At 42.1% G+C, this 14,028-nt stretch overlaps 1 protein-coding gene across 1 annotated transcript; it reads left to right on the plus strand.

The window, feature by feature from the left end:
- The first annotated feature begins 6,009 nt into the window (after nucleotides 1-6,009).
- Nucleotides 6,010-6,729, plus strand: LOC130981207 (uncharacterized). The gene has a single exon (XM_057904818.1). The coding sequence runs from the start codon at nucleotides 6,010-6,012 to the stop codon at nucleotides 6,727-6,729; it is 720 nt and encodes a 239-aa protein (XP_057760801.1).
- Nucleotides 6,730-14,028: the final 7,299 nt, after the last annotated feature.

Raw genomic sequence — 14,028 nt, forward strand, 5'->3', positions numbered from 1 at the left:
ATGACTGGTGCTGTGACCAGCTTGGCTTTCAGGGTCTCAAACGCTTACAGACACTGTGTGTCAAACACAAATGGTGTGTCAGCAGCTAGCAGGTAGCTTAGAGGTTTTGCAATTTTTGAAAAATCCTTTATAAACCTTCTGTAGAATCCTGCATGCCCCAGAAAGCTTCTGATTGCCTTAACATTGGCAGGTGGTGGTAATTTTTCAATTACCTCTACCTTTGCTTTATCCACCTCTATTCCCTTGCTTGAAATTTTGTGCCCAAGGACAATTCCTTCAGTCACCATAAAGTGACATTTCTCCCAGTTTAAGACCAGGTTAGTCTCTTGGCACCTTTTCAGGACAAGTGCTAGATGGTTAAGACAGGAGCTGAATGAGTCTCCATATACTGAGAAGTCATCCATGAAGACTTCCAGGAACTTCTCCACCATATCAGAGAAGATGGATAGAATGCATCTCTGAAAAGTTGCAGGTGCATTACACAGACCAAAAGGCATTCTTCTGTAGGCAAACACGCCATAGGGGCAAGTGAATGCTGTTTTCTCTTGGTCCTGAGGATCTACTGTAATTTGGTTGTAACCTGAATAGCCATCCAAAAAGCAGTAATAATCATGACTAGCTAGTCTTTCTAGCATTTGGTCTATGAATGGTAAAGGAAAATGATCCTTTCTGGTGGCTGTATTGAGCCTTCTGTAATCAATACACATACGCCACCCTGTAATTGTTCTTGTAGGAACCAGTTCATTCTTTTCATTATGAACCATTGTCATGCCTCCCTTCTTGGGAACAACTTGGACAGGGCTCATTCAGGGGCTATCAGAAATAGGATAAATAATCCCAGCCTCTAGTAATTTAGTGACCTCTTTCTGTACCACCTCCTTCATGGCTGGATTTAGCCGCCTTTGTGGTTGAACCACTGGTTTGGCATTATCCTCCAATAGGATCTTGTGCATGCATCTTGCTGGGCTAATGACCTTAAGATCACTTATGGACCATCCAAGAGCTGTCTTGTGTGTCCTTAGCACTTGAATTAGTGCTTCCTCTTCCTGTGAATTTAAAGCAGAGCTTATGATCACTGAAAAAGTGTCACCCTCTCCCAGAAATGCATACATCAGGGATGGTGGTAGTGGTTTGAGATCAGGTTTGGGAGGCTTATCCTCTTCCTGAGGAATTTTCAAAAATTCTTTTATTTCCTCTGGTTCCTCCTGATCAGGCTGAACATCCTTGAAGATGTTCTCTAGCTCTGATTCTAAACTTTCAGTCATATTGATCTCTTCCACCAAAGAGTCAATAATGTCAGCGCTCATGCAGTCATTTGATGTGTCTGGATGCTACATAGCTTTGACAGCATTCAACTTGAACTCATCCTCATTGACTCTCAGGGTTACTTCCCCTTTTTGTACATCAATAAAAGTTCGTCCAGTTGCTAGGAAAGGTCTTCCTAGGATGAGAGTTACACTCTTGTGCTCCTCCATTTCCAGCACTACAAAGTCAGTTGGAAAGGCGAATGGCCCAACCTTGACAATCATGTCCTCAATTATGCCTGATGGATATTTAATGGAGCCATCAGCAAGTTGGAGACATATCCGGGTTGGTTTGACTTCTTCAGTCAACCCAAGCTTTCTAATAGTGGATGCAGGTATTGATGCCAGGGCATCTTGGCCAGTTTCACTGACCTTTTCTTTACTATTTTTAGGGTAGTTTCATGCATTTCCTTAGGAAATAAGCTAGTTTTGGGTGGATATTCACTTATACCTTGATTCAAGCATACATTGTGCATTTTACATGATTTCATGAGGATTTTGCATGAGTTTAGTGACAAATTGTATGTTGTATTACCCATGACTTGGACTAGAACTTTGATGCACTCTATTGCTTGATTTCAGGACCAAAGGAAGCAAGGAAGAACCACTTAGCAGTCACGTTAATCTAATTAACGTTACCACTAACGTGGAATGGGAGGTAACTTGCAAAGTTGATGAGAAAAGTGATTGCTAATAACGCTCTCGAAGCCATCATTGCCCACGTTAAGAGTCACGTTAACTAATTAATGTGAACTCTAACGTGAAGAAGGGACTTTGAGCCAATGTTAGTGACACTTAACATTATCACTAACGTTGGCCAATGATCATAAGTGGCCACGTTAGAGTCCACATTAACTTAGTTAACGTGGCCTCTAACGTTAAAAGGGGGAAGGAAGCCAACGTTAGTGACACTCAACATTGTCACTAACGTTGGCCTAAGGTGCAATGTACCACGTTAACTCCCACGTTAACTTGGTTAACGTGGGAGCTAACGTAAGAGGCAAGGGAGGTCGACAACGTTAGTGACACCCAACATTGTCACTAACGTTGGAAGCACCCACGAAACCCCCAAGGAGCCACGTTAACTTTCACGTTAACTTAGTTAACGTGGAAGCTAACGTTGATGAGTGAAAGATGAGCCAACGTTGGCGACACTCAACATTGTCACTAACGTTGGGGATGGCTAAGAATGGCCACGTTAGAAGCCACGTTAACCTAGTTAACGTGGGACTCTAACGTGAGACATAGGGGCACATTGGAACGTTAGTGACAATATCAAGTGTCACTAACGTTCTCGAAGGTTGGCAAGGCCACGTTAGAAGCCACGTTAACCTAGTTAACGTGGGACTCTAACGTGAGACATAGGGGTACACTAGAACGTTAGTGACAATGTTAAGTGTCACTAACGTTCTCGAAGGTTGGCAAGGCCACGTTAGAAGCCACGTTAACGTAGTTAACGTGGGCTCTAATGTGAGGCAAAGGGGTACATTGGAACGTTAGTGACAATGTTGAGTGTCACTAACGTTCTCGAACTCATACTTTCACTAAAACGTTAACACCCCTAACGTCTTGAGCTAAAGTCTCTGCCCACTTCACACTTTCTCGCTGCAAGTAAAACCAAGCCCAAATAAAGAAGAGAACTGCTTCAAACTCAAGATCCAAAGGCCCAAGACTTGAAGAACCAACTAGAAGCTAAGAAGAGTAGTATATATAGGAGTAGCTTTGAATTATTTTGGAGTTCTGGAAGTTGGAAAATAGCACTACTCTCTGTATTTTTTACCTTCTCTGCTCTTCTAGTTCCATGATGTATTCTCCATCTTTGTTTTCATTTTCTAGAGCTATGAACAACTAAATCCCTTTCATTGGGTTAGGGAGCTCTGTTGTAATTTGATGGATCAATACTAGTTTTCCTTATTCTTCTTCTATCTTTTCTCTTGATTTTACTTGAAAGCTTTCGATCTTCATCCCATTGGGTAGTTATCTTGGAAAAGAAACTATTCAAATTTGGATCTCTTCTGAGCCTTGAAAGAGGAATGAAGAGATCAAGCTAGAAATGCTTTCTCATGCTGGACCAAATTGGGTTTGGATGGATATGTGACTATAATCCTCTCAATACTTGATTTGGGAAATGCATGTGGTATAATCAGTGACCACACTTCATCTCTTCTCATGAGCAATTGACCAAGGAATTGGGTATTGATCATGATTTGAGAGATTGAATTGCAAGAAATTGTAATTCAATCAATTAAGATTGCCAAGGAGATCAATGAGTGCATTGATTGAGGAAGAGATGAAAATGAACTTGATCCGGAGAATTGCAACATCTCCTGTGCCCAATGAACTCCCCAATTCTGATATCACCTATTTTCTTTAATTTCTGCGTTTACTTTTATGAGCAAACACCCCATTCCCATTTACAATTCTGCAATTTATTTTCAGTCATTTACTTTCAGCCCTTTAATTCTAGCATTTACTTTTTCTGTCATTTACATTCCCGCCATTTCATTTTCTGCAAATCTCAACCCAAATTCTGAATTCGCTCAACTAGAACATTCTTCTAATTAAAGTTGCTTGATCAATCAATCCCTGTGGGATTCGACCTCACTCTATTGTGAGTTTTTACTTGACGATAAATTCGGTACACTTGCCGAAGGAAATTTGTTGAGAGACAGTTTCCACTTGCATCAAGTTTATGGCGCCGTTGCCGGGGATTGATTGTGCATCAACAATGATTAGATTGAAAGATCACTAGATTGAGCATTTTTGTTTTGTTGAATTAACTTTCTGTTTGAGTAATTTACTTTCTGTCTTAGTTAACTTCTTCCCTTCCCCCTCTACTCTTTCGTGTTCTTTGTTATTTACCATTCAGTCTGCTAACCCACTAACTGTTTGATATATTGCATCACTCACAACTAACAGTAATTCTGACATCAATACTATCTGCATATATTGTTACTTGCTTGTACTTGTTGGTTGTATGACAGGGAGAAGAAGCGGGGCTACAACTTCCTTCGATTCTGAACCAGAGAGGAACCTCCTTAGATTAAGGAGGGAAGCAAGAGAAAAATGTGCAATTGGTGCTGAAGAGGAGGAGGAACACTTTGAGCTAAACATGGAAGGCAACATGGAAAACCAACATGAAGAAGAGGCTAACAACCATGGGGGAGGAGGTAGAGCAAATCATGCTAGGGAGGATAGAAGAGTGTTAAGCTCTTACATCAATCCAAACCCAGGCAACTGTGGGAGCAGCATTCAGAAGCCCACCATACATGCCAACAATTTTGAGCTAAAACCTCAGATCATCACTCTTGTGCAAAATAATTGCTCATTTGGAGGAGGTGCTCAAGAAGATCCGAATCAACACTTGACCACCTTCTTGAGGATTTGTGACACAGTGAAGTCCAATAGAGTCCACCAGGATGTCTTTAGGATGCTCTTGTTCCCTTTTTCACTCAGGGACAAGGCATTCAAATGGCTTGAATCCTTCCCAAAAGAAAGCCTGACAAATTGGGAGGAGGTAGTGAATAAGTTTTTGGCAAGGTTTTACCCCCCTCAAAGGATCAATAGGCTGAGAACTGAAGTGCAGACGTTCAGACAGCAAGATGGGGAGACACTTTATGAAGCTTGGGAAAGGTTCAAAGACCTAACAAGGAGATGCCCACCAGAGATGTTTAATGAGTGGGTCCAACTTCACATCTTCTATGAAGGTCTTTCCTATGAGTCAAAGAAGGCTGTGGATCATTCATCAGGAGGCTCTTTGAACAAGAAGAAAACCATTGAAAAAGCCATAGATGTCATCGAAACAGTTGCTGAGAATGTCTACTTCTATGCCTCTAAAAGAAGTAACACTAGAGGAGTAATGGAGCTAAACCACATGGATGCACTGTTAGCCCAAAACAAGATGATCACCTAGCAGCTAGCAGATCTTACCAAGAAGGTGGAAGAGAACCAAGTTGCAGCAGCCATCACCTTATCACCAACTCAAGAAGGAGTAAACATAGGAGAAGAAGGTGACTGGGAGCAAGCCAACTACATTGGGAATTCACCTAGACAGAATCATGATCCATACTCCAAAACTTACAACTCTGGATGGAGGAACCACCCAAACTTTGGGTGGTGGAATCAGCAAGATCAAAGCCAAGACCAGAGACGTTACAACTCCAACAACAATGCAGCTCATCAATAATTCACACAGAGGACATATCAACACCCCCACAACAACACTTCTCCACACCCATATCAAAACCAAAACAACACCTCTACTCCCAATCCACCATCATTTGATGACAAGCTCTCTAAGATTGAAGCCTTACTTGAAGGAATATGCCAAGAGATTCAAGAAAACAAGGTGTTTAAAGAGGAGGTGCGAGCCAATATTAAGAACCAGGGAGAGACCATCAAGAAGTTGGAATTCCAAGTGGAATGCTTAGCTGAGAAGTTTCCCAAACCCACTGATAGCTTCCCAAGTGACACGGAGAAAAACCCAAGAGGCGAAGCAAAGAAAGTAAGATGGGAAGATTGCAAAATGGTCACTACAAGTGATCAAGAGGATGAAGACAAGCAAAGCAAACTCTCCCAATAGCCTGAAGACAACTTAAAAGAGGAGGAGGATAGAGATCACCAAGAACCAGAAATCTCACAACAAGAGTTGCTTAAGCTCTATGCACCATTTCCCCAACTGCTCAATGGTACTGTGGGGAAGAGAATGTACTCAAGGTTCCTAGATTTGTTTGCATCTCTGCATGTGAACGTACCATTCATCAAGGCCATCCAACAAATGCCTGCATTCATCAAGTATATGAAGGAACTTCTTCCCAGGAAAAGCTCACTCAAAGGAGGCCAAACTATAGTGTTGAACAAGGAATGTAGTGCCCTTATTCAACCTGAGTTGCCTGTAAAAAGAAAAGACCCAGGGAGTTTTCACATCCCCTGTGCCATAGGAGAAACAATGTTCGATAGAGCACTCTGTGATTTGGGGACAAGCATCAACTTACTGCCATTATCCTTGGTAAAGAGGTTACAGATCAATGAGATAATGCCCACAGATGTGGTCATCAAACTGCCTGACAAGACTCAAAAGCAAGCAATAGGAGTGGTGGAAAATGTGTTGCTAAAGGTTGGGAAATACTTTCTCCCAACAGACTTTGTCATCCTGGACATGGAAGAGAGTCACACTCACCCAATCATATTGGGAAGACCCTTCTTAGCTACGGCAAGAGCACTCATAGATGTGGAGAAAGGGGAGCTAATATTGAGAATCCTTGATGAACGGCTCAGCTTTAATGTCTTCAAACTCTCACAAGAAGCAGACCAAGAGCACAAGGAACCAAGCAAAGATCATAATGAGATGCTGAAGGAGGAAGCAAGTACTGAAGCACACCCAACCTATCTGGAGACCCCTTTGGTTGATAAACAAGGGAAATAGCAACCACCACAGCTCAAGGAAAAGTTGGAGGAACCTAAACTTCTAGAGGGATGTGAAGACAACATCAAAACTCCCTTAGAGGAAGAAGTCATCAAGAGCAAGGCAATATCAAATGACACAAGGAAGAAGGTACCAAGGAGGTGGAGGAACAAAAAGATTCCTACGGAAGATTTTTCTCCAGGGGATAGAGTGATCTCAGCTTACTTCCCAGACATTCCCCCTAATCTCCCTACTGTACCATCTCAGTTACCTAAAGTCTTCACAATCAACAGAGTTCTTTCCCTGAAACATGTAGAGATCATTGATACAACCAATGGATACAAGTCCACAGCAAGAGGGGAGGACTTCAAGCATTACCAACCACCCTAATGAGGGAGAAACGTCAAGCTAGTGACGCTAAAGAAGCACTTCATAGGAGGCAACCCATTTTTTTATATATGCTTTCAGAAGATAGTGAATAAGTCAATATTTATGAATTCCAACCCAAACTTGACAAACACTTGGTGAAAACCTTATTGTGCAGTATATAGTGAGGAACAAGTTTGGTGTTCAAAGCAAACCAAGATGCATGCTAGTCTTGGGAGCTTTGAACAAAACTTTTCATCACAATGCTCTAAACTAAGTTTGGTGTCACCCCAAGGTGCCATCAATATGCATATAAGGACCCACAAATAGTTAGTTAGTTAGTTGGAATTCATGAATAAACAATTTAATCTTTTCTCACTTTTTTTTACTTCTAGCCGTAAAGTTCATGTTGTCGTTTTGATATCTTTTCTCACCTTTCTTATTTTGTCTTTATAGGGAAAAGAAAAGGAGCATTGATGGGGATTGATTGAACAATTAAATGGGGGAGGTTCGACCACTTCATGAAGAGAACTACACACTTGTCTCAAGAAGGAACGCATGTGGAAACGTTGCCATGCAACATTGAAGAAAGGAGACCCTTGAAGACCGAACCATTCACTCTCATTAAGTGATGATCCTTGTCCTTCCTTCATGCACAACCCTAACCGTCCATCAAGCAACCATTCTTGCAATCCACACCTTCCGTTCTCTCATGATCTCCCAATATAAGGGAACCTTAGTGCAGTGGTGCGCGAAATTGTGAACAATACTTTTCACAACTCTCATAATCCCCGGTCATGAACTCCAAAAACTTGGTAGTTCAATTCCATGGCATTACACAACTTCGCACAACTAACCAGCAAGTGCACTGGGTCGTCCAAGTAATACCTTACGTGAGTAAGGGTCGATCCCACGGAGATTGTTAGTATGAAGCAAGCTATGGTCATCTTGTAAATCTTAGTCAGGCAAACTCAAATGGATATGGTGATGAACGAAAATAACATAAAAGATAAAGATAGAGATACTTATGTAATTCATTGGTAGGAACTTCAGATAAGCGCATGAAGATGCCTTCCCTTCCGACTCTCTGCTTTCCTACTGTCTTCATCCAATCCTTCTTATTCCTTTCCATGGCAAGCTTGTGTAGGGTTTCACCGTTGTCAATGGCTACCTCCCATCCTCTCAGTGAAAGCGATTGCATATGCTCTGTCACAGCATAGCGGAATTCAGCTGTCGGTTCTCGGTCAGGCCGGAATAGAATCCATTGATTCTTTTGCGTCTGTCACTAACGCCCCGCCTGCTAGGAGTTTGAAGCACGTCACAGTCATTCAGTCATTGAATCCTACTCAGAATACCACAGACAAGGTTAGACCTTCCGGATTCTCTTGAATGCTGCCATCAGTTCTTGCCTATACCACGAAGACTCTGATCTCACGGAATGGTTGGCTCGTTTGTCAGGCGAGCACTCGGTTGTCAGGCGATCAACCATGCATCGTGCAATCAGGAATCCAAGAGATATTCACTAGAGCCTTGGTTGCTTGTAGAACAAAAGTGGTTGTCAGTCACCTTGTTCATAGGTGAGAATGGTGATGAGTGTCACGGATCATCACATTCATCAAGTTGAAGAACAAGTGATATCTTAGAATAAGAACAAGCGGAATTGAATGGAAGAACAATAGTAATTGCATTAATACTCGAGGTACAGCAGAGCTCCACACCTTAATCTATGGTGTGTAGAAACTCCACCGTTGAAAATACATAAGAACAAGGTCTAGGCATGGCCGTGAGGCCAGCCTCCCAATGATCTAAGAACTAGATGTCCAAAGATTGATCTAGAGATCTAAAGTGATCAAAAGATTAGAATACAATAGTAAAAGGTCCTATATATAGAAAACTAGTAGCCTAGGGTGTACAGAGATGAGTAAATGACATAAAAATCCACTTCCGGGCCCACTTGGTGTGTGCTTGGGCTGAGCAATGAAGCAATTTCGTGTAGAGACTCTTCTTGGAGTTAAACGCCAGCTTTTATGCCAGTTTGGGCGTTTAACTCCCATTTGGGTGCCAGTTCCAGCGTTTAACGCTGGGATTCCTGAGGGTGACTTTGAGCGCCGGTTTGGGCCATCAAATCTTGGGCAAAGTATGGACTATCATATACTGCTGGAAAGCCCAGGATGTCTACTTTCCAACGCCGTTGAGAGCGCGCCAATTGGGCTTCTGTAGCTCCAGAAAATCCACTTCGAGTGCAGGGAGGTCAGAATCCAACAGCATCTGCAGTCCTTTTTAGTCTCTGAATCAAATTTTTGCTCAGGTCCCTCAATTTCAGCCAGAAAATACCTGAAATCACAGAAAAACACACAAACTCATAGTAAAGTCCAGAAAAGTGAATTTTAACTAAAAACTAATAAAAATATACTAAAAACTAACTAGATCATACCAAAAACATACTAAAAACAATGCCAAAAAGTGTATAAATTATCCGCTCATCACAACACCAAACTTAAATTGTTGCTTGTCCTCAAGCAACTGAAAATCAAATAAGATAAAAAGAAGAAAATATGCAATGAATTCCAAAAACATCTATGAAGATCAGTATTAATTAGATGAGCGGGGCTTTTAGCTTTTTGCCTCTGAACAGTTTTGGCATCTCACTCTATCCTTTGAAATTCAGAATGGTTGGCTTCTTTAGGAACTCAGAATCCAGATAGTGTTATTGATTCTCCTAGTAGAGTATGATGATTCTTGAACACAGCTACTTTATGAGTCTTGGCCGTGGCCCAAAGCACTTTGTCTTCCAGTATTACCACCAGATACATACATGCCACAGACACATAATTGGGTGAACCTTTTTTAGATTGTGACTCAGCTTTGCTAAAGTCCCCAATTAGAGGTGTCCAGGGTTCTTAAGCACACTCTTTTTGCCTTGGATCACAACTTTATTCTTTCTTTTTCTTTTCTTTCTCTCTTCTTTTTTTTCGGTTTTTTTTTTTTTTTTGTATTCACTGCTTTTTCTTGCTTCAAGAATCATTTTTAATGATTTTTCAGATCCTCAGTAACATGTCTCCTTTTTCATCATTCTTTCAAGAGCCAACCTTCATGAACCACAAATTCAAGATACATATGCATTGTTCAAGCATACATTCAGAGAACAAGAGTATTGCCACCACATCAAAATAATTAAACTATTATAAAATTCAAAATTCATGCAATTCTTTCTTTTTTCTCAATTAAGCACGTTTTTATTCAAGAAAGGTGATGGATTCATAGGACATTCATAACTTTAAGGCATAGACACTAAGACACTAATGATCACAAGACACAAACATGGACAAACATAAGCATAAAATTCGAAAAACAGAAGAATAAAGAACAAGGAAATCAAAGAACGGGTCCACCTTAGTGATGGGGGCTCTTTCTTCCTCTTGAAGATCCTATGGAGTGCTTGAGCTCCTCAATGTCTCTTCCTTGTCTTTGTTGCTCCTCTCTCATGATTCTTTGATCTTCTCTAATTTCATGGAGGATGATGGAGTGTTCTTGATGCTCCACCCTTAGTTGTCCCATGTTGGAACTTAGTTCTCCTAGGGAGGTATTCAGTTGCTCCCAATAGTTTTGTGGAGGAAAGTGCATCCCTTGAGGCATCTCAGGGATCTCATGATAAGTGGGGTCTCTTGTGTGCTCCATCCTTTTCTTAGTGATGGGCTTATCCTCATCAATAGGGGTGTCTCCCTCTATGTCAACTCTCACTGAATAACAGAGGTGACAAATGAGATGAGGAAAGGCTAACCTTGCTAAGGTAGAGGACTTGTCCGCCACCTTATAGAGTTCTTGGGCTATAACCTCATGAACTTCTACTTCTTCTCCAATCATGATGCTATGAATCATGATGGCCCGGTCTAGAGTAACTTCGGACCGGTTGCTAGTGGGAATGATTGAGCGTTGAATGAACTCCAACCATCCTCTAGCCACGGGTTTGAGGTCATGCCTTCTCAATTGAACCGGCTTGCCTCTTGAATCTCTCTTCCATTGTGCGCCCTCTTCACATATAACTGTGAGGACTTGGTCCAACCTTTGATCAAAGTTGACCCTTCTAGTGTAAGGATGTTCATCTCCTTGCATCATGGGCAAATTGAATGCCAACCTTACACTTTTCGGACTAAAATCCAAGTAATTCCCCCGAACCATAGTAAGATAATTCTTTGGATTCGGGTTCACACTTTGATCATGGTTCTTGGTGATCCATGCATTGGCATAGAACTCTTGAACCATCAAGATTCCGACTTGTTGAATGGGGTTGGTAAGAACTTCCCAACCTCTTCTTCGGATTTCATGTCGGATCTCCGGATATTCACCCTTTTTGAGTGAAAAGGGGACCTCGGGGATCACCTTCTTCAAGGCCACAACTTCATAGAAGTGGTCTTGATGCACCCTTGAGATGAATCTATCCATCTCCCATGACTCGGAGGTGGAAGCTTTTGCCTTCCCTTTCCTCTTTTTAGAGGTTTCTCCGGCCTTGGATGCCATAAATGGTTATGGAAAAACGGGGAGAGAGATGGTGTTTAAGGTGTGTGAAAATGAAGGAGTGAAGGAGGGTTTATATAGGAGAGAGGGAGAGGGATGTTCGGCCATTTGAGGGTGGGTTTGGGTGGGAAAGTGGTTTGAATTTGAATGGAGGGGTAGGTGGGGTTTTATGAAGGATGGATGTGAGTGGTGAAGAGAAAGAGGGGATTTGATAGGTGAGGGGTTTTTGGGGAAGAGGTGTTGAGGTGATTGGTGAAGAAGAGAGAGAGTGGTAGGGTAGGTGGGGGTCCTGTGGGGTCCACAGATCCTGAGGTGTCAAGGAAAAGTCATCCCTGCACCAAATGGCATGCAAAATCACGTTTTGTGCCATTTCTGGCGTTAAACGCCGGGCTGGTGCCCATTCCTGGCGTTTAACGCCAGGTTCTTGCCCTTTTCTGGCGTTTAACGCCAGTCTGGTGCCCCTTTCTGGCGTTAAACGCCCAGAATGGTGCCAGACTGGGCGTTAAACGCCCAACAGCTAACCTTACTGGCGTTTAAACGCCAGTAAGTGCGTCCTCCAGGGTGTGCTGTTTTTCTTCATGTTTTTCATTCTGGTTTTGCTTTTTTCATTGATTTTGTGACTTCTTATGATCATCAACCTAAAAGAAAGATAAAATAACAAAAGAAAATAGTTAATTATAAAACATTGGGTTGCCTCCCAACAAGCGCTTCTTTAATGTCATTAGCTTGACAGAGGACTCTCATGGAGCCTCACAGATACTCAGAGCCATGTTGGAACCTCCCAACACCAAACTTAGAGTTTGAATGTGGGGGTTCAACACCAAACTTAGAGTTTGGTTGTGGCCTCCCAACACCAAACTTAGAGTTTGACTGTGGGGGCTCTGTTTGACTCTGATTTGAGAGAAGCTCTTCATGCTTCTTCTCCATGGTGATAGAGGGATATCCTTGGGCCTTAAACACCAAGGATTCTTCATTCACTTGAATGATTAGCTCTCCTCTATCAACATCAATCACAGCCTTTGCTGTTGCTAGGAAGGGTCTGCCAAGGATGATGGTTTCATCCATGCACTTCCCAGTCTCTAGGACTATGAAATCAGTAGGGATGTAATGGTCTTCAATCTTCACCAAAACATTCTCTACAAGTCCATGAGCTTGTTTTCTTGAGTTGTCTGCCATTTCTAATGAGATTCTTGCAGCTTGCACCTCAAAGATCCCTAGCTTCTCCATTACAGAGAGAGGCATGAGGTTTACACTTGACCCTAAGTCACACAGAGCCTTCTTGAAGGTCATGGTGCCTATGGTACAAGGTATTGAAAACTTCCCAGGATCCTGCCTCTTTTGAGGCAGTTTCTGCCTAGACAAGTCATCCAGTTCTTTGGTGAGCAAAGGGGGTTCATCCTCCCATGTCTCATTTCCAAATAGCTTGTCATTTAGCTTCATGATTGCTCCAAGGTATTTAGCAACTTGCTCTTCAGTGACATACTCATCCTCTTCAGAGGAAGAATACTCATCAGAGCTCATGAAAGGCAGAAGTAAGTCCAAGGGAATCTCTATGGTCTCATTTTGAGCCTCAGATTCCCATGGTTCCTCATTAGGGAACTCATTGGAGGTCAGTGGACGTCCAGTGAGGTCTTCCTCAGTGGCGTTCACTGCCTCTTCTTCCTCCCAGAATTCGGCCATGTTGATGACCTTGCACTCTCCTTTTGGATTTTCTTCTGTATTGTTTGGGAGAGTACTAGGAGGGATTTCAGTAACCTTCTTGCTCAGTTGTCCCACTTGTGCCTCCAAATTCCTAATGGAGGACCTTGTTTCAGTCATGAAACTTTGAGTGGTCTTGATTAGATCAGAGACCATGGTTGCTAAGTCAGAGGGGTTCTGCTTAGAGTTCTCTGTCTGTTGCTGAGAAGATGATGGAAAAGGCTTGCCATTGCTAAACCTGTTTCTTCCACCATTATTGTTATTGAAACCTTGTTGAGGTTTCTCTTGATTCTTCCATGAGAAATTTGGGTGATTTCTCCATGAAGAATTATAGGTGTTTCCATAGGGTTCTCCTAGGTAATTCACCTCTTCTATTGAAGGGTTCTCAGGATCATAGGCTTCTTCTTCAGATGAAGCATCCTTAGTACTGCTTGGTGCATTTTGCATTCCAGACAGACTTTGAGAAATCAAATTGACTTGTTGAGTCAATATTTTGTTCTGAGCCAATATGGCATTCAGAGTATCACTCTCAAGAACTCCTTTCTTCTGATTTGTCCCATTGTTCACAGGATTCCTTTCAGAAGTGTACATGAATTGGTTATTTGCAACCATTTCAATTAGTTCTTGAGCTTCTGCAGGCGTCTTCTTCAGATGAAGAGATCCTCCAGCAGAGCTATCCAAAGACATCTTGGATAGTTCAGAGAGACCATCATAGAAAATACCTATGATGCTCCATTCAGA

The sequence above is a fragment of the Arachis stenosperma genome, chromosome 5 (genome assembly GCF_014773155.1).
Source record: "Arachis stenosperma cultivar V10309 chromosome 5, arast.V10309.gnm1.PFL2, whole genome shotgun sequence".
NCBI classification, from domain to species: domain Eukaryota; kingdom Viridiplantae; phylum Streptophyta; class Magnoliopsida; order Fabales; family Fabaceae; genus Arachis; species Arachis stenosperma.

Excerpts from the sequence above, each read along its gene's own strand:
- LOC130981207 (XM_057904818.1), top strand. The coding sequence starts at position 6,010 with ATGTACTCAAGGTTCCTAGATTTGTTTGCATCTCTGCATGTGAACGTA.